At 43.2% G+C, this 25,104-nt stretch overlaps 1 protein-coding gene across 2 annotated transcripts in view; it reads left to right on the top strand.

The window, feature by feature from the left end:
* The first annotated feature begins 7,440 nt into the window (after window positions 1–7,440).
* SLC5A9 (solute carrier family 5 member 9) overlaps window positions 7,441–25,104 on the top strand; it is a 54,957-nt gene continuing 37,293 nt past the window's right edge. Inside the window, exons 1-3 of one of the 2 annotated variants that reach the window (XM_063118415.1) lie at window positions 7,441–7,482; window positions 20,920–21,124; window positions 21,454–21,525. In XM_063118415.1, the coding sequence (XP_062974485.1) occupies window positions 20,996–21,124; window positions 21,454–21,525 (201 nt within the window). In that variant the 5' untranslated portion in view covers window positions 7,441–7,482; window positions 20,920–20,995. Of the gene's footprint in view, window positions 7,483–14,660; window positions 14,770–20,919; window positions 21,125–21,453; window positions 21,526–25,104 lie in introns of those variants that run through there. The other variant, XM_063118407.1, reaches the window with a different exon arrangement.

The following is a 25,104-nucleotide window of genomic DNA, read 5'->3' as shown; positions in this document are numbered from 1 at the left end:
AGGAGCTGGATTATAGCGCTTGAGTAGATCAAAGTACTAGTGGGTGTAAGGGAGAACTTCATACAGATAAAGACTGAGATGAAAGTCTTGCAGAACTTAGGCTGGATACCATAAAGCTGAGAAATGAATTCAGCCAGCATGGGTGGGTTCAATGACTCACTATTCTCCCCTTCCCCAGTTTCTCAAAGCCATCTGAAAATACATTAATATTTATTATTATTATTATTATTATTATTATTATTATTATTATTATTATTGATTACATTTATACCGCCCCATATACCACCCCATTACTGCCCCATATACCATCCCATACATTTATACCACCTCTCTGGGCAGTTTACAAAGTTTAATAACCCATTAATATTGTAGATTGTGTTGGAATTTATCCTATACTGGTACTGGCAATGATGGAGTGATCATTGCCTGTTCCTTCAAGCATTTGCCCATCCTTTTCCATCGGCAGATTCCTGGGAACCCCATCAGAGGCAACCTGCTGAATGCCTCTGCCAACTACATCTATTCTGGAGCAATGGATGACTGACTATGGTTGCTTAATGAGCTGAGAAGGGGCACCTAGCATAGACTTGGGAAGTACTTCTGTCTTCTTGTTGCTGTTGTTTCTCCTGCTTTGCAGCTCTGACATAAAAGAATAAGCCCCTGTGAATGCTTTAAATACTAGACATATCAAGATTCAGGTGTCCAGGTGGCCTCTTCTATTTCAAGGACTGTCAGAGGATAGTCCTCTATTGGAAGGCGTTCTCAATTCAAGCCCAGTTTAAAGATACGCTTAAGGAACCATAAGGAGGGAGAGCAACGGGGCTCTTGAAGTTGCCCTCCAACAGTTAGCAGCTAGAGAGCAAACAGGGCAGCACACAAATCACCTGCTCACAGTCTTCCCTACTATAGTGAGATATATGTAAATTTGCTCTAAATTTGCTCTAAATTTGCATTGATACATACAAATTAGCATGTGCAAATTTTGTGCAAATCTGTATCCCTTTTTGGGGTCCTTTTTTTTGGTGATGCACTTCTTTTTCTTGGGTGATGCATAAATGGCCACCTTAACTGAGATGACCTATAAGAAGATTTATCCAGAGCTAGGCCAGAGAAAGGTTAGAGTGGTGGTCAGGGATTACAGCTGCAATGTGATACACACTGACCCGGAACCAGGACTAAGCTTGGTTGCACGCCATGTGGATGGACATCCTAGGGATCGCTCTGCATGAGTTGTCAAGCATCCGTAATTCTGAAGCACCATAACTACACAAAGTCATCCCTTGTTTAAGACACAAAGGGACAAATTGAACCTCATATTAAAACCAGGAAGTTTGATCCAGCACATCTTTGTCCAAGTAATATTACAGGAAAAGTTCTTTGTTTCCTGGAAGGACATCTTTACCAGCAGCTATGAGTCTTTTTAATGACTCTGGTTGCATCTGGCAAAGAAGGGTGATGTTTCTATTTCATTCCATTCCATTCCATTCATTTCAATTCTGTATTGCCCTATAACCAAAGCTCTCTATTTGGCCTGGCCCCAGCAAGTGCAGCTAATATTCTCCCTTAATGTTTTGCGGATTCGTTTTAGATTTTAAATTTGTGTAAAAAGGTTGTGTCTTTCCTTGCATTGGTCAACCCCAAGGAGCAAGCTGCATCTGCACCGCCCCTTGAGCTCTCCCCCAAATGATGCAATTCCTTCTTCCTCTTCTTCCTCCCACCTAGTATCTGGCAGGAGAGAGACAGGCTCAGAAACGTTCTCTTCATGCACTGGTGAATCATTGTCTCCTGCTATTGAAAACAAGCCTGCACATTGAATTATGTGAGTAAATGGGTGAGAGTGGCTAGCAGGATACTTCTCCTAGGGCAAGGTCACAGAGAACCAAACTGTTTCTCACATTGAACAGGGGTAAGGTGCTTAATGGAACGTTAGCACCATCTGCTGGCAACAGGAGAAAGTAGAATTCCATGCTGATTATGAATGAAGCGAAGGGAAAAGAAGAGGAAATTGCTATCTACTCTGGCTTTCTCTTTCTTTCTTTTTTTCTTTCTTTCTTTTAATCATTTTTATTGTAAGTTTCAACAAAACAAAAACTAAAATGAAATTAAATAAAAATGCAAATGTAACTACATACTTTGAAAGACTCAATTTCAAATGTTACAACGTTCTAAAAAAAGAGAGAAAAAAGGAGTGAATCCCTCATAAACTTCAGTAAAGACAAACCAAATATCCAAATTTAAATGATACCTATATTTCACTCTTTTGAATGTTGTTAGGACTTCAACCCATTGCAATATAGTCGGTAAGCTTTTATCTTTCTCCCTACTACTCTCTCTGTCTTCTTCCAGGTTTGGGCTTTTAAAAAAAGATGTATTTCCCTCTTTGCCTTAATGAGGAGAGGGAGAGAGGGAGAGAGAGAGAGAGAGAGAGAGAGAGAGAGAGAGAGAGAGAGAGAGAGAGAGATGCTTGTCTCAAGGATATAAAGGTGATTAATTCCCCAAAAGTATCTAGGCAAAAGCCAGGACAAAACCTGCTAATAGTAATGCTATGCTTCATCTAGTTTAGCTAAATTGTTTGATGTAGGTTTTGGTGGGTATTTTTTACTGATTTTTATTGTAAACTACCCTGAGAACATTATTAAAGGATAGTATATAACTACCTACAATAAATAAATAAATAAATAAATAAATCAGGCTATGTTGCTTGTTAATAGATCTTATTGAAATCTTAGGTTGAGGCAAAGTTATTAAATACACCGACTTGTACTTTATATTTAAAAAGAAAGAAAGGTCCAGTTTGGATTTAGTTGTTCATTTGTTTTAACTTCAAACTTTTGAGGCAATTACCCTTGTCTCATTCTTTCAAAAACCTAGGATAAGAATTTCCAGCACAGTTCCACAAATGAAGATAAGGGCATAAGAATGCAGTTTCCCAAAACAGCCATTAGGGGGAAGAATAAGATAGAAAATGATGGATTGTTAAGGCCATAGTGCTTTATAGCAGATGACATTGCTATGGGAGCTGTCCTTCATAATCAGGTAAAATATAATAGTGAGCACTTATCACTTGTATTCCTAAACCCTGAACATGCATAACATTGATTGATCGATTGATTGATTGATTGATTGAATAGATTTTTATCCCAATATTTAGGGTGCTCACTAGGGATGTGCTCCGCTCCGATTAGGAGCATAGAAGCAGTAGCGGATTGGCCTGCTCCGCCTTACCCAGAGGCGGAGTAGGAGCGGACCGTGGACCCCCTAGAAGCAAGGCGAAGAGAAGCGACCATTTTTCGGAGCTCCGAGTTCAGGCGGAGCGCTCCGGTCGCCATCTTGAAAACATTTCGCCATAGGATTGCATTGCGGCAAATAATCGCGCATAACTACGTTGTTTTTGAAGCTATCGCTCTGGAAATTCTTGTGCTCAGAGAGTCGTGGATGGGGGTCATTTTGAGACCACTCTCACCTCTCTGCGTTGTCCGTGTCGCGTGCTATATTTTTGTGAAAATCGGGTCAACCGCACGGCTCAAACTGCGTTTCGGCTTTTCGCCCATAGGATTGCATTGAGGGAAAGAATCGGGGATAACTGGGGGGGGGGGTTTAAGCTATCGTTCTGAAAATTCTTGTGCACAGAGAGTCGTGGATGGGGGTCATTTTGAGACCACTCTCAACTTTCTGCGTGCTGTGGTTCACGTGCAATGTTTTTGTGAAAATCGGGTCAACCGCGCGGCTCAAACTGCGTTTTCGGCTTTTCGCCCATAGGATTGCATTGAGGGAAAGAATCGGGGATAACTGGGGGGGGTTTAAGCTATCGTTCTGAAAATTATTGTGCACAGAGAGTCGTGGATGGGGGTCATTTTGAGACCACTCTCAACTTTCTGCATCGTACGGGTCGCGGGCTAGACGTTTTTAAAAAATCGGCGGGAAAAATACCTTTTTCAAAGGGCTGAGGGGCAGAGTCAGCTCCCGGTCATGATGATCCCAAAGTTGGAGGAGGGCATAGGCAAAACAGGTAACTTGGGATTCTGGGAAACTTCTCTTTCTTCATCTGAACGGGCTTTTCCCCGTGTTTTTTAACACAGTAGCCCCACCAAATGCACAAACACAACCTGAAATCATATACTAAGCCAAGAATAAGAGATAGAAACACAGCACTGCTCCCCACCCTAACCTTGGGGAACAACTGAATCGATGTGGTGCAAGGGGATGAGCTCCCCTAGGGCATCTCATCGTGGACGTGCCCCCACTCTCTCCTGCACTGGAAGGCCATAGAGCCTTCCAAAGAGAGTAAAACGGTGGAGCAATGCCTCTCATGAGTTGAAGTGAATGGTCACTTTTCAGTGGTGGAGCAATGCCTGTTCTGAGTCGAAGTGAGCGTTTTACTTCTTCTCGGAGCTGTGGCTGTCAGTGTCTTGAACTGGCAGCTACTTCCCCCTCCCCCGGGCACGTCCCCCTATTGCTGGTAAAAGACAGATATAGCCTTTTAAAAAAAGTTCTTCTTGTTGTTTATTGAGCAACACTGCTGCTTTTAATTCCACCCCTCCTTTGTTTATTGATTGATTTATTCCATTTTATATGCATTACTGGCTTATCCTTGGCTCACTTCCTTATGCCCCCAGAAATGCCAGCTGCATGCCTGCCTGCCTTCCCTCCCTCCTCCCCTGCCCACCTCGCAGGGATGTTGTGTGTGGGGTGCCCGATTTTCAAAAATTCGCCAAAATTCAGGGGATGATGGGATTGCTTTGAAACTTGGCATGCGTGTGTATATCCCCATGAGGTGTCATGGTGCCAAACATGAGGTTTCTAACTTGAACAGAAAAAAAGTTGTATAATTTTTTAGCTTTCAATGCAAGCCTATGGGGGGGGGAAACGGAGCTCCGGATCCGGATCCGGAGCTCCGGGCGGAGCGGAGCGGAAGTGGGCGGAGCGGGGGCGGGGCGGAGCGGCCCGATCCGGAAAATGGCGGATCTGCAAGTGAAGCGGAGCGGGGGGTCCGTGCACACCCCTAGTGCTCACCCTTACAAACCAAACAGCAGAACAGTAGAAGTGTGCTATTAAAACAATGAAAGAGAAAGCCAAAACCTTAGGCTCATGGGAGGAAAGCAGAAGGGTTGTAGGCTTCAAACCTCTGTCTCTGCAGAGAACTAGATACACAGGCAAAGGCTTCTTCAGAATGGGGTGGGTGTTTCTTTGTTTTGCTGGGAATGTCAGGGTTATGTCAGCAGAAGCCATGGACCTGCAGGATCCTAAATCTCCTTGTTCCCTTGGCATGCCCTCATCAGGCTTCCAAATTACAAAGCTTTGGAGCTGGCATTGAAACCAATTTCCTCTGTTGGTTTCAATGCCAGGGGAAAGTGTGTGTGAGAGAGAGGAGGATTAAAACACTGGCAAGGAAACTGACGTGGGGTGGGGGGAGTGAACCTGCAGGGCTCTGGATGTGGTGGTGTCTCTGCTGCCAATATCCTCCACCTCTACCAGTAATGTTAAAATAACAGCTGCAGATAAGACCATTATTAAACCATGGTGCCATTAAATCATTCAAAAGCAGACTATAATTTTAAAAGTACAGTAGTCCATTTTTCTCCCTGATTAATATGCACAAACACACAACATGGCAAACACCTGCACACACTCCTTTTATATTTTGTAGAACTTGTGTTTTTACTTTCATTAGGAATTGAGTTCCTACTTAGGCTATTGAATTGTAAATGTTCCATAGAAATATCAGTTATAGCCTAAGATTTATAATTAATGAACTCCTTTGTTTCTTTAGCGATTGTGATTAATTATTATGTAAGTTTTTCTTTTTGTTCCCTTTATTTTGTTAACCTGATTTTAAAATAAAATAAAATTTCATGAGAAAAACAAAAAATTAAATGGTGTGTGTGTGGGGGGGGGGGGCGTTTTCTAAAAGCCAACAAAAAATGGAGGAGAAATGTCTAATCTTTTGCCCTACCCAGTGTCAAGTTCAGACAATTCCACTCCATCTAAAAATCTTCTTAGAGTTTTAAATCTTCAACTCCATGTTGTCTTTGAGTTTAAATAAGGTTATCAAACTGCAAGCACAAGAAAATGATGGCCTTCTTCTTTAGGGATAGAGAGTAGGGCAGGAAATGCAATTTGAGGGAAACCATTTCAGTGCTTCTAATCTTTGAAGTTCATGTACACAGGGTGCACCATGTGTATCTTCCAACTTCCGGACCAGCAACTTTCTTGGATGTATTTCTTCTGCAACTAGAGTTAAGAGGATTTTGCCCTGTTTACAGAAGCCAACTGGATTGGCCATTGAATCGTACTCCAACACTGGGGATGGAACAATGGGCTCTACCATTTCTAAGAACAGCAGTTAGCTTAGGGGACACAGACCCTGTGGTACACAGCTCTGTTCTTCAACAGAGGGCTTCAACAGCCACAGGGCTCACTGCTGCCCCACTCCCCCCCACAGCAGCAACTGCCTGGGGCATCTGCCTCACTCTGCTTCATGGTAGCACAAGTCCCATGACAGAGAGTGTAGCCTGAACTTATATTCTAACAAGGTGTCCTCATCAAGTGTTTGTTTTCTTAAACCCACAAGCTTTAAACAGCAACTCATTGGGGTTGATTTCCAGAATAACTGCTGTTAGCTGGGAAGAGTCACCATTTTCTGAAATTACTTACTTCAAGGATTCATATTTGTAGTATTGCCATGGATTTTATTACGACCTACACATATGGACTGGGTTCGCACAACACGCTAACCCACACTCAGTAGCTGAGTGTGGTTTGTTGTTGAACCGTGAGTTGTTTGTTGAACCATGAATTAGCGTGTTATCTGAACCCAGGACATTTCACCACAGGATGGCTTGTTACCCATGCAGTCTGGTTTGTTAACTGCCCTGAACAAACCAACAACAAACCATGGGTTCTCAAAGTAGCTTGTTCGAGAGAGAAAAGCCACACTGTGTGTTTGACAAGCCACCATGTGGAAAATGTCCTGAGTTCCGTCAACATGGTCACCCACAGTTCAACAAACCATGCCCACAGTTGAACAACAAACCACGCTAAACCACTGAGGGTGAGTTATTGGGTTGTATGAATATCCCCATTCTGTCTTATTTTTGGTTGGCTAAGAAGAAAAGTTACTTATTCCTCCTTCACCCCACCCCCCAACAGTTACCAAAAATGAAGGAAATAGATTCTGTTTCGTTCACTTTTTCATATGTGATCTTGGCCAAATTACAAAGTAAAATCATTTCAATGTAGGAAAGCATCCCCATCAACAGTGGATTCAGACTCATTCTCTAATTACAGCATTTATAATTGGTTTGCAATTCATATAGAATTCATCTGCACACCATTCCTTCAAGATAGTGTCAAAATTGGATTTAATTACCTGGCTTTTGAGCACCTAAGCATTTAATACTCCCTGCTCAGCCACCCTGGAAACAAGGCGAGCACAAGATTAAATACGCTCTGCCTGAAATAGATCTCCAACTCTTATTGAAGGTATTGTAACTTTTTCCAGACATCCCAACGGATATTAGCTTAAGGGAAATGATCGAAACTACCCTCAAGTTTTGTTTTATGTAAAATTCAGTAGCAAATCATTTGCCTGAATCTTTCTCCAGAAACTCAACCTGATTGCTCAGAGGACTTTACCATCACGTCCATCTGTGGGGGAGGGGAAGTCTCCCCATATCCATCCTCCAAGATTGAACCATGGCACCTGGGTTCTCAACTTTCTCAGCTTTAACTTTTTAAAAAGCAATTCTGTAGACCTTGTAGAAATTAAGATACAAGGTAAAAACAGCAGGCCTGATTCTGTCCATTTGTTTTGCAAAATAACTAGCCAGCTTCCACTTTGCAGTGTTAGCCATGAAGAAATAAATATTACAGGGGGCAGGTTTGTGTCTGAGAAAATGTAGGTGAAGCCAGTCCTAGAAGGGACCAAAGACTGTTGTTATACCCATTTTGCTGAGGGGAGGGGAATTACAGTAGTGTATGGCCCAACAGTGTAGTCCAGTGTTGCTATCCAAGCATGTTGGGGTTGTTGTTTTGGGAGAACTGCAGGAGAAGGGGCAACTAATTGCATTCCCAACTACAGAGGAGGAAGAAACAGGGGAAATCTTGTGGGTGGAGGGTTATGTTTGCAAAAATTAAAAATTAAAAAACTTGAAAGGAAAGGGTAGGGTTCTTCACCTGTCTCCCAGTGCCATTGCTGCAATCAACTTCACAGCCTCCATCTGCATTTCCCTAAATTGACGGTGTAAAACAAACAAGCAATTATGTGTAGTTTGAGTCTTGAGCTTGCTGTTAATGCTTATAGCTTTGGGTTTTTGTAGGGGTGGGCAACACACAACCCCCACCACCTCCAAATCATCACCATGCTGCTGCATTTTAGCACTGCACGGTGGTGGTGGTGGTGGTGGTGAGAGAAGAAGTCCCATTTTTGCTTCAAAACAAAATGCAAGGGAACACAGTCCTTGTTTCAATGGAGCATTGTACTCTCCTAGGACTCCCAAGGGCACAATCTTCCCCACATGCCCTGTTTTAAAGCTTCTTCTTTTTTGTTGCCAAACTGCTGCCAAAATCAATACCAAGGGGGAGATGCCTGAACCCACTGCTGCCTATTCAGTGGTTGGCTGCTGCTGACACAAACTCCCCAAGAGAGCTTCGGCTATTGGGTGGTATTTGTTGTTTATTCGTTCAGTCGCTTCCGACTCTTCGTGACTTCATGGACCAGCCCACGCCAGAGCTGACATGCAATCAATCAATCAATCAATCAATCAATAAAGCAGGTATGTGGAGTTCCACTGAGTCCCCTACAACCTGAGTCAAGCTTCCCATGCGTGTGTATGTGTGTGAGAGTGAGTGTGTATGTAAAATACAGTCACACAACAAAGAACAGAGCAAACTGCCCATAAAAGAGGGGTTGGGAAACTCTTTTTTAAAAATGGCCTAACCTTAAAGACTTTCCTTGCGCTATACAGTGACCCTGTTCAGAAGACACCTTAAACCATGGCTTTAACCATGGTGAATAAAGCAAAAAAAAAAAGCCTTATTCACCATGGTTAAAGCCATGGTTTAAAGTGTCTTCTGAACATAGCCTGGCTATCTGGCTTAACCAGAAAGGCATCTTCTGAATGGGCCCAGTGTGTACAAGCTCTACAGCAAGAGTAGACCGCTTGTGGACCCCCAGATGTTTTGGCCTTTAACTCCCATGTTCCCTCCCCATTGGCTATGCAAGCTAAGGCTGATGGGAGTTTTAGGCCAAAACATCTGGAGAGCCACAAGTTCCCCACTCCCACACTAATCCCTGCATCCATCATTCTGAATGTTGCAGGTTATTTACTTTGGGTCACCTCTACAGCGTTGGCATTAAAACTGCCCAACAAAACCATAGGGGAGGGGAAGTGAATTCCTCCCCCAAATGAACTTTAAAGGTATATAAAATACAAAAAATAATAATAATATCCCTGCATCTATCCATTTGATAGTTTATGTTTCTTTTCATAGGGCCACTTCTAAGATGTAGACTGTTTTTATATTCTCCCCCAAATAATAAATTTAAAAAAATAAAATCACAACAGGGGTAAGGTTATGAATCTTTTTCCGAAACCCCCAAATGGTCAAGCAGCTCTTGCACAACCCCCTCCCACTCCAGCACCTACCTGCCTGAACTTTCGCAGGCTTAATTCCCTCAGAATGAGTTCTGCCAGGAAATATGAGTCATTGGAAGTTCCTGTCTGAACTTTGGCAGGTTTCATCGACTCAAAAAGGCGATGCTTTGTCTGCAAATGTCATCCCATTCTACCAAAAAGGAAAATCAACCATTTGTTGCTTTCCCAGTGGTGGTTAATGGCGAGACACAAAGCTTTGGGTTTCTTGAACTGGGGTTCTGATTTGGATAGGCCTGAGTTGGGTGGCCTCTGAAGTGATCCCAGTTGAATTGGGATGTTTTCCAAATCGTTGAAGCACGATCCAAACCAAATCTTGGAGTTGGTGTACACTCCTAATACATACTTTGCAGATGAAACTGTAGGAAATGCAACTCTACCTTCAACTGGCCTACTTCTTGTATAAGCTCTAGGAAGCATGATGCAAAGGAAATAATCCAGAGGCATCTTCCCCAAACACACACACCAGAGAGGATGAGATTACTGCTGCTCCATGAAGGAGCACTGCAGGAACCTGAATTTGTTTTTATTTTTCTGTGTATGTCATTGTCTTTTATTTTTCAAATGAAAAACATCTGAGCATATTTGTTGCCAGGAGTGGTTTCATTCTCTAAAGTTGATCATGCAGGTTTTCCCCTCATTCCTTTGTTTTCTCTTACTTACTTTCTCTTTAATGCAGTGACATTTGGCTCTAAGAATTAGTTATGGACACTCTTGTCATCTACTAACAATTCACCTGCCAAATTGGATTGCACAAGCATGTGACTGGCTTGCTGAGGAATAATCACCTTTTGTTGGAAGTGCACCAGAGCAGGTCCCTCCAGTTTCTCTAGTAACTTGATACTCAATCATGTTCCCTCAATAGTGTAGATGGACACTAACAGCTATTTATAGTTCTAACCTGGTGCTGTGTAGTAGTTTGATTATCATACCCTCTCAACTGAGCCTCATGCTTTAGGCATAGGGATGCCATATGGCCTGGCTGGCCAGATTTTGCTCCGATACGAGCCAATTTTGCTAAAATGGTCTTCCCATTTGGACCATTTGCTGCTCTGGATCCCCAGTTCTGATTTCTTTTTTAAACTTCAGCCCTTATTATAGAATTAAAAAAAAAAAACAGGTTAAATGTGCAGGCACTATTCCGACCATCTATTTTGTGAGAAAATAGCCTACTCCCACCTTTCCATGTTTTTAGCCAATGAATGAAGTCATAGCTGTGACTGACATTTATAAAAACAGAGCGATATAGACAAAAAGAAGTCAACAATTACACATCCATTGTCTAGAGAAGGTACTTCCTGGTTCATGTTTGAGCCATTTTTGTTCACCTTTACTGGTGGAGAAGTGAAGTGATTACTGTCCTATAGAAAATAATTCAGTAATCTAGGTTTTTAGTGTAGCTCTGATTGGGTAGTAATATGTTTATTCAGTGATAAAAGGTAGCAGCAAAGAAAAGAGTTCATAATCTTTCTAAGTTTTTATTTCATGGGGGCAAAAAGTGATTCCCCACCCTGAGTTTGTAAACATTTTTTTAATACCCTGTCAATGCAGATAAGGTCCATCTTTATTATGCCCGTATTGCAGTTTGGGGAGGGGGTTTGTTCTATGAGAACGTTACCCTGGAAAGTAATACAGCAGGAGGGGAGAACTGCCAGCCCATGTTGTTATTACCATAGTGCTGGAGGGGGGGAGGGGGGAAGAAGCTGAAATAAAATCTGACAACTCTGCAGTGATGTCCAGTATTGTCATTGGATCTCCTGGGGGCTGCCTTGACAGCACTATGTTGGCGCTGTGTCCCCCCCCAAACCCTGCAGTTTCCCTTCTGCAGGATGGCACTGGGTAATCCCCACACCAGGAGGGAGCATGAGGTTTCCACTGGTTATCCAGGTACTGGAGCTGCCTGCCGCCTCCCCCTGCCCTCATCCTGGCTTCCAGTTGGAGGTTGCCTTCAGCCAGGGAACACCTCCGCAGTGAAGCTGGAGTGAAGTTAGATGGCTGAAGGGCTGTATTTGCCCAAATTCACAATTTTTTTTATTTGCAGCTTCGTGGGAAAGCCAGGTGAGGGCTGCTGCATTGTACAAACAATGAAGCACCACTGTGCAGCCACCAGGGGGCTTTAAAAGCATATATACAGCCCCCTGGTGTCGTGTGTTTGTGTGTGTGTGTGTGTGTTTAAAGGGAACACAGTGAAGGGGGGCTGTGAAATTGGTCACATAGCACTGCTGATGGGAAGGGCATGGTTGCTTTATGTACATGGAGAAAAAATAGAGGGATTCTTGTGGGTGTGGCAAGCAATTCTGATATTAAAAACAGCCCAAGGGGGGGGGGAATAATCACCACTTCTGCAATACAGCTGCTGTAGTCAACAAAGCAATCCCTGAAAACCACATTTCCCTGCAAAAACAACAATAACAAAAACTACCATGTGAGTTTCATCCTCTGGGTTCTGAACAGTGCTTTAAAATTATGCAGTAGATAATATTACAACCACCACCACTCCACTCCATCTGGTTGTTGTTGTTGTTGTTATTGGTGATTTTGGGTTCCAGCCAAAAATACACACACACACACACAGAGAGAGAGAGAGAGAGAGAGAGAGCTAGTAATTTGACTTCTTCCAGGCCAAATCCAATAGATTCAGATTCATGTAGGAGCCTTGTGTTCCATTGACTGGCATGAAAATTCTTTTAATTGTTTTAAAATTAAAAATATATATATTTCCCACCCAAAATCAGACTAAAATGTTTAGGATTAGACTATCAGCTTCAACTATGGCCTTATGTCTCCCCTTCTAGGTTGCACCCCCTTGCATGCAGAATGTAGATCCTTAAAGGGACAGCCTATGAGACTGGAGCCAAGCACTCTATCACCTCTCTGTCACTTCCCACCTATCCACTTCCTGAAGTGGTGAGCAAGCACTGGGGAGGAAGAGGTGCTTGGTGTGATGGCGCTGAGTTCCTCAGAGATGGGAGGCTCTGGAGGAACAATCTCTGGGGTTCATGTTTTGGTCCATGGAAGAATACGATGATTTAGCCTTACCATTTTCATGGCCCTAATAGCCGATTCGTTTTCAAATGCAGACACGGATACTACGAAGAAACCTTGGAGCTGGTAGTCCAAAGGTGTAATTTCAGCCTTGCCTAGAAAAGCTGAAGTCGCCCTCTCAGTCAGAACATGTTCTGCTGAATAAAAAGTTGAATTAAATTGTTTAAATTGCTTTAATTGCTTTTTGTGTGACAAGTACCTGGCCCAGCATTGTCTTTCCAGCATTATAATTATGAGTACGTGTATGCACTTTAGCCTGAAGGCTAGCAATTTTGCCAGCTTTTTCTATTGACTCTCAATAGTTTTTGTTCAAGTCAGGACAAATTCAGCTGGAGAGCATTGTAATTTGTTAGTTTTGTGTCAGACAATTAATGGTGTTGCTGCCAAATCTCCAGAAAGAGGGCTTGGAATACAAATTCATGTATTTCATTCCTCTGGGTCCATTCCGGATTTGGTCCGGATTCCGCCAAAACATTCTAGTTCAGAATTGCTCAGTTCTGTGCAACCAGCCAACCCATGGATGCCAGCAGCTCTCCTCACTACTGGTAGTCCAAGAGCCCTCATCAGAATAGTCAACATTGTAAAGTACAAAAGGTTTGGCTATCTAGACATCTTACAAAGGTTGCCACATTTCCAATGCTGCCAGTGTTATGAGCCGCTGCTGGACATTTCCTGAGCCAATAATTACTTCATAAGGTCCATGGATGAAACAAGGTTGGCTGGTACCACAGTATCTTTTGGGGAATAGTGAACATAATTACAGACTGTCATTTTGTTGTGGTTTGCCCTCTTTCTGACTCCTTCAAGAAGAGGTCACAGGGACCATCTCTGTGTTTTATAGAATTCTAGAGACAGAAAGGATATTGGAGGTCATCTACGCTGATCCCCTGCTCAATGCAATAATCTTGCAACTACAGCATCCCTCTAGTATAAATGGGTGGCTCCCATTTCAGTGCGGCTCTGATTCGATTCTAGGGCCTTAGCTAGACCGGGCTTTATCACAGGGCGAACCCCAGGATCGTCCCTGTGCGTCCAGATGACGTACAGGTATCCCTGGATCAGGGAGGGATCATCCCTCCCTTGCCCTGGGATAAAGCCCTCCCCTTTGGGCCCATTTTTCCACGGTCTCTTATTAAAGGGTTTTGTATGTTTGCCGTTCACCCACCTTACCATCATAAGAATTGTTACGTATTTCATAGTTCTGTTGTTTTAACCTTATGTATATTTTTTGATATTGTATTGTAAATTTTTAAGTTTGCAAGTGTTGCAATGATCTGTGGATTGAGCAATAAATGTTTGGAGACAACCTACTAGTGTAAATAGTAAATCCACAAAGAGATGGGTACAAGCAAAGCACATACTTTACACAGAAAAGATCCCAGCTTCAGTTCCTGGCATCTCCAGAGAAGCAAAGGGTCCTAAGCAGCAAGCCTGGGAAAGACAGCAGAAAATATGAGGCTATACCACATCCCAGATCAACGCTAAGATCAGATGCGGAGATTATTTGCCAAACTAAATGGAGGACTCAATGTGCAATAAACAACTAAGAACGTGTATTGTTTTCTAGAGCCTCCCGTTTCTGCTTTGACTGTGAAATCAACATCATTCTCAATGCTTATCATGGATTCACTTTTAAAGGTGCCACGGGGCCAAAGTCACTCTCAGGAAGTTGATCTAGGTGTTTTTCTAATGGACATTGAGCCAGCAAATCTGAGTTAACCTGCAGGCAAGCAAAGCTGAGCGTCTTGGGTGGAGTATGGCTGACTGACAGTTACACGAAAAGCAGTTTTTCTGGATGGGCGGTTTGGAATGAAACTGACATCTTATATGGAAATAATCCAAGCCAAAGCAAATGTCATTCAGCCCAGGCTTCATGTTATCAAATGCAGGAGAGAGAGAGAGAGAGAGAAGATAACTGTAGCTTGCTTCATGCCCACACATCGTAGAGTGCTATAGGGAGGAACATCCAAGACAGCCTGCTTCCACTTTGAAATGAACCAAAAGTAAGGCGAGGAGAAAGAAACATAACACCGGGAAGAAAAGAGCAAAGAGAAAAAGAGAGGCGCTCAAGGTATTGTACCACTCTGTGTAGTACTCACAAAGGGTATCTCTGCTCTAGAGATATTGCACAAGGGTTGAATTTATCAATGGTTAGTTAGGAAGAGCCAGATCTTATACATCACCTTTTATGCATAACAACATACCTGTCTCACTGAACATTGTAACAAACTTGTAAGACCATCAATGTAAGGCAATATTGATATTTCTTAGTTATAAGAGCTATATAAGACTTTGATGTGTTTCTCCCGCTAGGTTTATTATTGGCACCTTGCAAGGAAGGGGGGGGGGAGATATTTCAGGGCAGGATCTACACTACAGCTTTAAAACAGTTTATAACAGTTTTGACAACTGTTGGGACCCATGGCACACTCCACATATATAGTTTTCAAAACATTTTCAAAGTGTTTTATCTTGCTTGGTGTATATCTAGCCCAGTTTTCCTTTTGAGAGGTTATGCATCATGAAACTGCAGTAAATTACCTCTAAGGTAATTCCTACACAAGTGGGCCAGGGGCAAGTGTGCTCCCCTTGCAATCTGCCACATCTCTGGTGATGCACATGCTGAGGAAGGGCAAAGGAAGCAGGAAATGAAGGAAAGAGCAGCATTAGTTTGTGAAACCCTGCAGCATATCATGACTATCTTTGGTTTCCAATCCCTTTAGAGACGCCTGAAAGTCTCCAGAGTACTGGGCTAAACATTGAACTGGAAATGTGGAGAGCTCTAGTGCAGATAGGCCCACAACAGAAGGGAGCCTGAAGGAAACCAGGAACCTACAGTGTAGAACCCTAAATATTCTTTTCATAGGGCTGCTTCACACACTTCTTCCAAGAAATTATATGCGAAGCAGCTCTGTGATAAGCGATGTAAATGTATTTTTTAGTTTTGAGTTCTTGGTTGTAAACTTTGAACATCAGAAAACAATATATAAAGATTTGAATTAATAAACAATAAATAAAAAGGACATTTATCTGCATGTTGGGAAAAAGAATATCATAACTAGCACAAGTGTATATTTTATCTTGTGGGCTTTAAGACAAAGCTTAATTTCTATCTTGGAAAAAGCAACGTATTGAATGGTTGTTAGCTAAGACAATCTTGTAACAGAATCATTCTGCCACAGTGGTGAATATAGTTTATGAAGCAAATAGGGACACCATTTAAAGAGCTTTCATACACATATACACACCAGGCTAGATTCAGATTTAGGCAGGCCTAGAACAGAGCCATTGAAATCAATGGAACTTGTGTTAGTCATGACTAGCTGAATTCCCATTGATTTCATTGATTTTTACTTTCAGTCTGACTTAATTCTGGATGCAACCCATCTTGTTTCATGTAATAATTCCTTAGAAATTGTACATACTCTTTTGATAAACAATTTAAATGTGACTATGTTCTAGCTAAGCATACTATGAACACAAATGCTTCCATTTTTACAGGAGGTTGGGTGGGTTGGGTGAGTCTGACCTGTGTTGATAACATTGATACAATTATTATAGAATAATAAGAAGTAATCAAATGTTCTTAACATAAACCGTTCCTTGCAATTTAATGTCCAGTATATCTAAGAATTCTTGTTTTCTCTCTCCCCCACCCCACCCCATAGGATTAGGACTCTTTCACTGCATCTTCAAATTAATATGTAAAAATACTGGTCTGCAGAAACCATTGCTCAAGCTTCCTGTTTTTAAAGAAAAGCTCCTTTGTTATTTGATCATTGTTTCTGTTCTTGCAAGCTCAAAGCTGCCATTTTAATAAGCAATCTGAAGGATGTGTTGTGTGATTTAGTGATATCATGGGAAATATATGTCTGTAAAAATAGCTGATCTTTGCTTTATTTTCCCCTTTTTGAGGATGAAGTACTTTGAATAAAGCCAACCAAGCTTTATTTATTGCATCTAGCATCTCTGTTGCTATGTCTGTCAGCATATGAACACTTCCATAAGGTGGGAAGACTGTGGCTGCAAGTTAAGAGTGCCAGGGGGAACTTAGACTGCAAGAAAGCAGACCCTTACTTACTTTTTTTCCTGACAGGTGCTAGGCTGAATTGAAATTTCATTAACAGGATGCCAGAGTTTTCAGAGCCAACAGCTCTCTCACGCTTCCCCTTGCTCAGCTGGTAGATTTTCTCTTCCACTAGTGCCCTTATTTGCATTTGTGCAGCTGCCAATGTTTGTGTAATGTAGATATGTGCTGCAAAGTAGCAATTGTGAAAGATTAAATGAAAAATAATTTACAAGCAGTCTTGACCAACACAGCTCAAGGGATGGCCCATATACGCTGGATACAGAGAGCATGGGAGCAAAACAAAACAATACAAAAAGTAGGCGATCCAATGTAGATGTCTGTCTGGAGCAAGGACAATCTTAGCATTAGAGCAAACTTTATTTTCTCCATGTTATACCCACAAGGTGGTGCTGTTTTACACATGAATACATACGGTACTATTACTCAACTGCCATTTGAAACAATTGTATTAGGAACAGTATTACAGCTAACTCCTCTGATGAATTTTTATTGAAAATTAAACAGCACCGAGTTCAGTAAGGAAAATTTCTTTCCTAAGTTTTTCCAAAGGGGTAGCCATGTTAGTCTGTTGCAGTAAAAATAACAACGAATCTTGTGACACCTTAAAGACTAACAAATTTATTATGCCATAAACTTTTGTGGACAAGAGTCCATTTCATCAGATGGAGTGTTATCCTGAGTTACAAGTATCTATATGTACATGGTTGGGCGGTGAAAATATAAACAGTGGAATTAGGGAACTGAAATGCAGACAATACAGACAGCGATAATTACCTTAACTGTGGCTATTCGCAAAACAGTTGTTGGGTTCTCGCATCAGTGAACTGATTAATACATATCAGATGAGTGTTTTATCGCACACTCATTACTGCCCACTCACGGTTTCTCACACATCCTTTTGACGATGTCATCCACCTCTCCAGCGTAATAAACAGATTTTATTTGGCATCTGGGTTTGCCACAGGGTCTGGTTCCTGTGTCTGTATCTTTGTTCAATGATCTGCTGTTGGTGGTGAGTAGATGTTTTAGTTGGCTGTCTGTCTGTCTGTAAGTAAATACAGGCCTCCCACCCAGGGTCTGTGAAAGGGAAGTGTAGATGATGATAATGCTGTTCCGTTGTTTTCTCTTCTGGGACTGCCCTGCAGTAGATTATCCTTGGGTACCAGTCTGGCGTGTTGATCTGGTTTTTCAATTAATTGTGGTTGGAAAATGCCTGATTCAAATCCCTAAGTCATGAATCTCTGTCCAACAAGTCTGAAAGGATATGGTTGTACCATAGGCTTGGCTGTTCACAATGAATCTTGTGTTATGTTGTGGGCTGAAACTGGAATCATGTAAGTGTATGTAGCAGTGAATGGGTTTCCTGTACAAGGTAGTGCTTAATGTGTAGTTGTTTTATATAGTGCATTGCACAGTTGCACAGTAGAGTCTAGAGATTGAACCTGTTGTGTTGTCTGGTCTAGGTTCAGATTAATGGAGTTTTCTGGGACATTTTCAATAAATTATAGTTTCCTCAGGAAGTATTATCTCATATGCAATTGAGTATTGTTGGCATGTGGTCTGAGAATGGAGTCCATATAACCAGACATCTCAACTGTGATAGTACCAACACCCAACTTTGCGCACAGAAGCTGCCTGCTTGAAGCTCCTAAGGTGCTTCTGTGCAGATTTGCTAAGCTGTACTTTGATGTATGCAGGAAGCCTAGCCAGCTGGAAAGGTTATATATATTTTTCTTGATACCACCCACCCCACACCCAAATTACCCTTGGTCTGTAAGAAGCAAGCAAACCATTTGCTGCACTGCTCAAGTTTCCAATTGAGAGGCATGATTTTTTCCCCATATGGAAATGGGAGAATTGGTACTAGAGATAAGGCTCTGAAAACAAGGCTTGGGTGATGCAGTTAGCAGAAGTGGCAAGATTTGTGGGGGTGAAGGGGGGAAATAGCGAGACAAGACATGCATATATGGTGTAAAATTCAGGCCACATGTATTAAAGGTCTGCAAAGGGAGACTGGGTGGGCCCTAATCTACAGCAGCAATTAGCCAGACATTGTGAACAGGTGAAGCAATCTATGTTGGATGAGTGGCATCTGCCGATCACCACCCCCCAGGCCATACCCCTTTTGGAGAGGGTAAGCCTTCCCGTGTCAACCCCCCCACCCCGGGCTGCAAAACACTGGGTGGAGTGAGGTGAGTTGGCCTCCTAGGACAGCCTTAGCCTTAACCTCCCCCCACACCGCCCAAGCTGCAAAACCTACAGTGGAAAGCCACAGGCATCACCTGTCACCTGTCACTGTGATCACCATCCCTGTCCTCTAAGCATGCCCGCCCCTACCTGCCTAACAAAATGTGACCAAATTAACGTAACACCAAAAAGAAAATTTCCTAAGATACTCTCTCCTGACTTACAGTATGAAGTAGGCAAAAAGACCCATAGCCTAGGCCAATTGGGCTATGCGCCCAAAATTGCTACTCGGACCCCAAAAGGGCAACCAGAAGGATCCCATACTGCATAAAGGGAGAGAGGGAACCGCAATTGCAAAGAGGCTGAGGGCTGGGTGTGGCTGATTAATAAAGGCTGCGCCGCCCTACCCTCGGCCTAGTGGTGCCACCAATCTGCAACCAATGGCAGCCAGGTGCGTCCCGCCCTTCCCCTGCCCGCAACTGCCTCCCCACAGCCACGTACCGGGGGGGAATCCACACGTCATACTGAGGCCGCTTCCATGCGGCCCCAGTGCACCCTGAAAACGATCGTGTAGCTTGCCTGTAAAAGAGACGAGGAAGAGGCGTCCTTGCCACCGCCGCTGCTGCCACCCACCTCCCTCCTCGCCGGTCAGCGAGGAGAGCTCGGCAGAAGAAGGCGGGGTGGAGGGAAGAAGCTCTCCACCCCGCCTTCTTCTGCCAAGCTCTCCGAGCCAGCTGGCGAGGAGGGAGGTGGGTGGCGGTGGCAAGGACGCCTCTTCCTCGTCTCTTTTACAGGCAAGCTACACGATCGTTTTCGGGGTGCACTGGGGCCGCATCGAAGCGGCCTCAGTACGACGTGTGGATTCCCCCCGGGACATAGGGGAAGGGCGTTCCTTTCAGTTTCACTCTCATTGTTTCTGATCTTTGGTCAGTCATGCACAGCAGCTGTTTCCCTAAAAGCATCAATAAAGTAATTATGACACAATTCAGTCCTCTGACATGCGAAGCTAAACTACATTCCCCTCCTGTCCTGACCTACTAGCTGTTATATGGCCATGCCAGCATCTGCACTTTGCAACAGGATGTATCTGTCTGTATTGAAATGCTAAGGGAAAGCATCAGAGAAACCTTGTGTTTTTAAGAGGCTGTACTAAATGCCAGGAATCCATGGCAGAGAATCAATTTGTCTAGGGGACACCTGACTTGAATTTCATTATCTAAAACCTGATTTATCAATCTGGGGTGGGTGGGTATGCTAGGGTGGGTATGAAAAGGAGGACAGAGCTCCTGTATCTTTAACAGTTGCATAGAAAGGGGAATTTCAGCAGGTGTCATTTGTATATATGGAGAACCTGGTGAAATTCCCTCTTCATCACAACTGTTAAAGGTGCAGGAGCTATACTAGAGTGACCAGATTTAAAAGAGGGCAGGGCACCTGCAGCTTTAACTGTGGTGATGAAGAGGGAATTTCACCAGGTTCCCCATATATACAAATGACACCTGCTGAAATTCCCCTTTCTATGCAACTGTTAAAGATACAGGAGCCCTGTCCTCCTTTTCATATGGTCACCCTAGGTATGTGCACTTCACATATGGCTATTGGGTTGGGTCACAAGTTATGCAGGCTTGCTTTTTAGCTACTTGTTGTGCACCTGCTAAGACCAAAATGTTTGAGTTGGTCATATCTCTTTTTAAGAATGCCAACACATTACGCATGCACGTGGACAGAGCCGTGGCCAATTCCCTTGATAAAAAACGAAACAAAGCAAGATCTCTGCATCTGATTCAAACATTTCAGTTGCAGCAGGTGCAGGATGCGGATCCATATCTTGTGCCCACTAAAGCTGCAATGTGTGAAATGGCCCAAATCCTGGATGTCCTGATGGACTTGCCTGCTTCCTCATCAACCCAGTCACTTTCTCAGACCTGTTAATTATTATTAAAGGGAAGTAATGAAGAGCAGCACATACCAAAGTCCACTGTGAGATAGAGAAGCAACAACCACCACCTTTTTGGCAGTCATGAGCCAAACAGCAGCCACTACCGAGCCACCCAGCAACAGGCCTGAAGAGAAGAGGTTCGCCTTTGAAGTTCCTGACATCATCGTTGTTGTCATTTATTTCATCTTTGTCCTTGCTGTGGGAATATGGGTAAGTCGCAGATGTGAATCATCATTTCACGGTGAGAATGGGTGCCAGGTGACCCTTGTTTTTGATGAGAGACCCCTTGACTTGGGGCCTTTCTACACCTCTCGGCCATCCAGGAGGGAGGGGGGAGGATCTCGCTATATTCTGCTCATGAGATCCTCCCCCTGGATTCACACACACATTGCGTGACATCCTGAGAGGAAGGACTGATGTCGTGCCTGCCATTTTTGGGTTGTTGTTGTTGTTGTTGTTTTTTAAAAAAGTGTAGATGAGCACACTTCATTTCGGCTCCACCCACCCACCCTTTCCTCATAAGTTTTTCTTCATTTCAGTCTTCTTTTCGAGCCAGCCGGGGAACAATTGGTGGCTATTTCTTGGCTGGAAGATCCATGACATGGTGGCCTGTGAGTATGTGATCTAACACATGTATTCTTTCAAATATCAAGTGCTGGATGATGCTAGGTACAAGGGATAGGAGACAGAATAAAAAAAAGCAATCTTCCTACATCAATGTAGTTTTGACTCAACTTCCTCTTCCTTCTCTCCTTTCTCTCCCTCCTCCTCCTCCCCCTCCCCTCCATGGTTCTATAGTACTTCTGCACATACTTGTAACACATTTAGAAATGCAAGTCGGTGGTGGTGTGTCCTAATCCAAATAAATTCCCAACTTCTGTTAGAATATATTTATTTTGCTTCTGCTAGATAAAGGGCAGGGACAAGAACCTAATGCACAGCGAAGAGGCAGCATCCCCTAACCTCTGAATGCCTAGCTCAGTTGCCCTCTAGCTTCTGAGATTTCATTAGAAACTGCCTAAGAATATCCAAGCTCCATCTACATAGTCAGATTCTGAAGCATCTTCTGGTTCTATCTGGATTTTCATGAAATGTTTTGGTGTGTCAGCAAAAAAAAAGTGGAGTATACATTACCTAAAAACCCACTTTCCCTGATCAAATGGCACTTAAAAGCATCATATTTCAGGATTGTTTGGGCAGAGTCCTGTGAGTAGAACTGAATGCGATCAACACCATAGGTACTGCTCAGTGAATGAGTTTTGTTGCCTACCACTCTCCACACTCACCTGCTCAAGGAAGTGTAACAGAAGAGAGGTATGAGCCTCTATAGTAGGGTGACCATATGAAAAAGAGGACAGGGCTCCTGTATCTTTTAACAGTTGCATAGAAAAGGGGATTTCAGCAGGTGTCATTTGTATATATGGAGAACCTGGTGAAATTCCCTCTTCATCACAACAGTTAAAGGTGCAGAAGCTATACTAGAGTAACCAGATTTAAAAGAGGGCCGGGCTCCTGCAGCTTTAACTGGTGTGATGAAGAAGAAATTTCACCAGGTTCTCCATATATACAAATGACACCTGCTGAAATTCCCTGTTCTCCTTTTCATATGGTCACCGTACTCTATAGTTTACTTCACACCTCTCCCATCACATCCACCATTTTCCTTCAGAAATGAAGTGCTCTGCTTCTAGAATGGTTACACTGATAAGAAGCCGTAGTACCAGAGATGTGTTTTTGCATTATTGAACGCCTTGCTCCCTTGTAATGGCAGAAAATGAGTTACTACCCAGCACATGTCGAGGAGATCAATGATTTCAACAAGTCTCCATGATATCCTACGGCCGTTGCTGAGTGACTCTGCTACTGCCGTTGTAAGTAGCAGTGAAGTAGCTGCAAAGGTGTGGCAGGAAAAATTCTTAAAGCCCCTGAAACAAAAGTGAGCAACTCTGAAGCAGCAGTGAGGTAAAGAAAGTGAATCAGAAAAGCCCTAACCTGGCCCCTGAAACAAAAACAGTTCAACTGCAAATAGTGCAAAATAAAACGAAAAACTGGAGCAGGAAAGCTCAAAGTGCCCTATATCAAAAGTGCACCATTGCAAAATAGTGCAGCAGTAAAGAGCGGAACAGCTCTGTTGCACAATAGTGCTAAGTGGAGTGGGAAAGGAAACCTGTATCCAAAGCACACTACTGTGAATGGGGGTGGGGAGAGAAATGAGGGAAGAAAGGGACGGGCCACACATGGCGATAACACAACAGTTGGTCAGGTCACAGCCAACTCACAGACATGCCTGTAAGCAGGATTTAATTCAGGGGGACAGGACACACTGCACTGGAGCTGCATTTAAGGAAAAAAGATGCAGTAAAATGACTTTCTGAAAATGCACCTTTTTGAGAGGGAAGCTGCACAGTTACTATGGAGTGGCCACAACATCATGGCTGGGTTCAAATGACATGATTATCAATGGGAGCCGGGAGAGGCAACTGTTGGCTGACTTTAATTATTGTGTTGTGGTGGGGGGACACAACGCACACACAACCGACAGTATGCTATTTTGCCATTTTAATCATCAGAGAAAAACAACGGGCTGCTCCGTTGCTTATCAAATAATCCATTGATTAAGATGTTGTGTGGAGGGCTCACCCCTCCATCGGGTGCACTATTCCATTGGCTATAGAGTTCTCTAGCAGGAGTGGCCGAAAACACCCCAGCTGCTCCTATACAGCCAGCAGAACTTGCAATGGCTGATGGAATGCAGCCAGGAAGACTGAGGGAGGAGGGAGGTTGGAGTACCGGCAACCCAGAAGGATGCTGGGACTTTCAGCCAAGCAACGAGGGGAGGGGCAACATGTCATGTGAGGAGTACCCATGTGTCATGAACTACCATGATGTGCTCTCTCTCTCCACATTAAATCACCCATGTAGATTGGCCTGAGGTTTACTCATTCAATTGTAGGTACTAGATTTACCTATATCCTGAAAGCTTTCTCTTTCCCTCCCTTTCTCTGGCCTAATCTACACCAAGCAGGATATTGCACTATGAAAGCAGTATATAAAGGGCAGGAGCCACACCAAGCAGGATACAGCAGTATGAAAGTGGTACATGGAATGTGTCAGTGGGCCCCAACAGTTGTTAGTGCACTTAAATACCGCTGGGAAGAGGTAGTGTGGCTCCTGCCTTTTATATACCACTTTCATATACCACTTCTAGGTGTAGCTTAGGCCTCTCTCTGCCTATCCCATTGAAAACAAGGGTCAGGCTACTCTTGGACAGATGGAACATGCTTTCTGGGCACCACATCTGAAGAAGCAAAGAATGGTCCAGTGATGGGAAAGAGGAATCAAGGAAATGGCATGGTCCTTGTAGTGATTAAAAAGGAAGGGGGAGAGAATGCCATACTTGTTCTAGGAGTGGGTAAGGTAGCAAGATGGTGGCATGGATCTTTGCTGCCATGATGTAGCACCTCTCCTGACATGAACCTCTCCAGTGTCTTCCAGGCTCAGAAGGTGCCAACAAGGGAGAGGACCTTCTCAGTGGTGTCACCCCTCCTCCCATTTTATGGAATGATCTCCCCACTGAGGCCAACACTGTCCTCTTTTTGGTGTCTGGTTAAAACTGCCCTCTACTCCCAGGCATTTAATTGTATAGGATGGGGCATTTATGTCAGCTGTCTTTATCAGGTCCAGTATCGTATTCAAATTGTTTTTTAAAAATTATTACCTCAGGGGGATCTACACTACTGCTTTTAAAGCGCTTTAAAGCGCTTTGAAAACGTTTTGAAAACTGTATATGCAGTGTGTCCTGGGCCCCAACACTTGTCAAAACTGTTATAAAGCACTTTAAAGCAGTAGTGTAGATCCCCCCTCGTATTTGTGTTTTGTAATATTTGTGAACTGAGAGCTTCGGCTATTGGGTGGCATAGAAATGAAACAAAATGAAAATAAAATAACAACAACAATGTAATTAGGAACATTCTGCCAACTGCGACACTCAACTTCACAAATCATGACCTTGTTGTTGTAGTATTGCAAAAATAATTAGCTCTGCAGGCATTGAAGAAAAACTTTGGATGATGTATTAAAGGTTTTATAAACATTGGGCAGTTATAATATGTTGTTGCCATAGTGTGTGTGTGTGTGTGTGCATGAGAAAGAGAGAGAGAGAGAGAGAGAGAGAGAGAGAGAGAGAGAGA

Source organism: Elgaria multicarinata, chromosome 1 (assembly GCF_023053635.1).
Source record: "Elgaria multicarinata webbii isolate HBS135686 ecotype San Diego chromosome 1, rElgMul1.1.pri, whole genome shotgun sequence".
NCBI lineage: Eukaryota > Metazoa > Chordata > Lepidosauria > Squamata > Anguidae > Elgaria > Elgaria multicarinata.
This window is presented reverse-complemented; position numbering and strand designations above follow the sequence as displayed.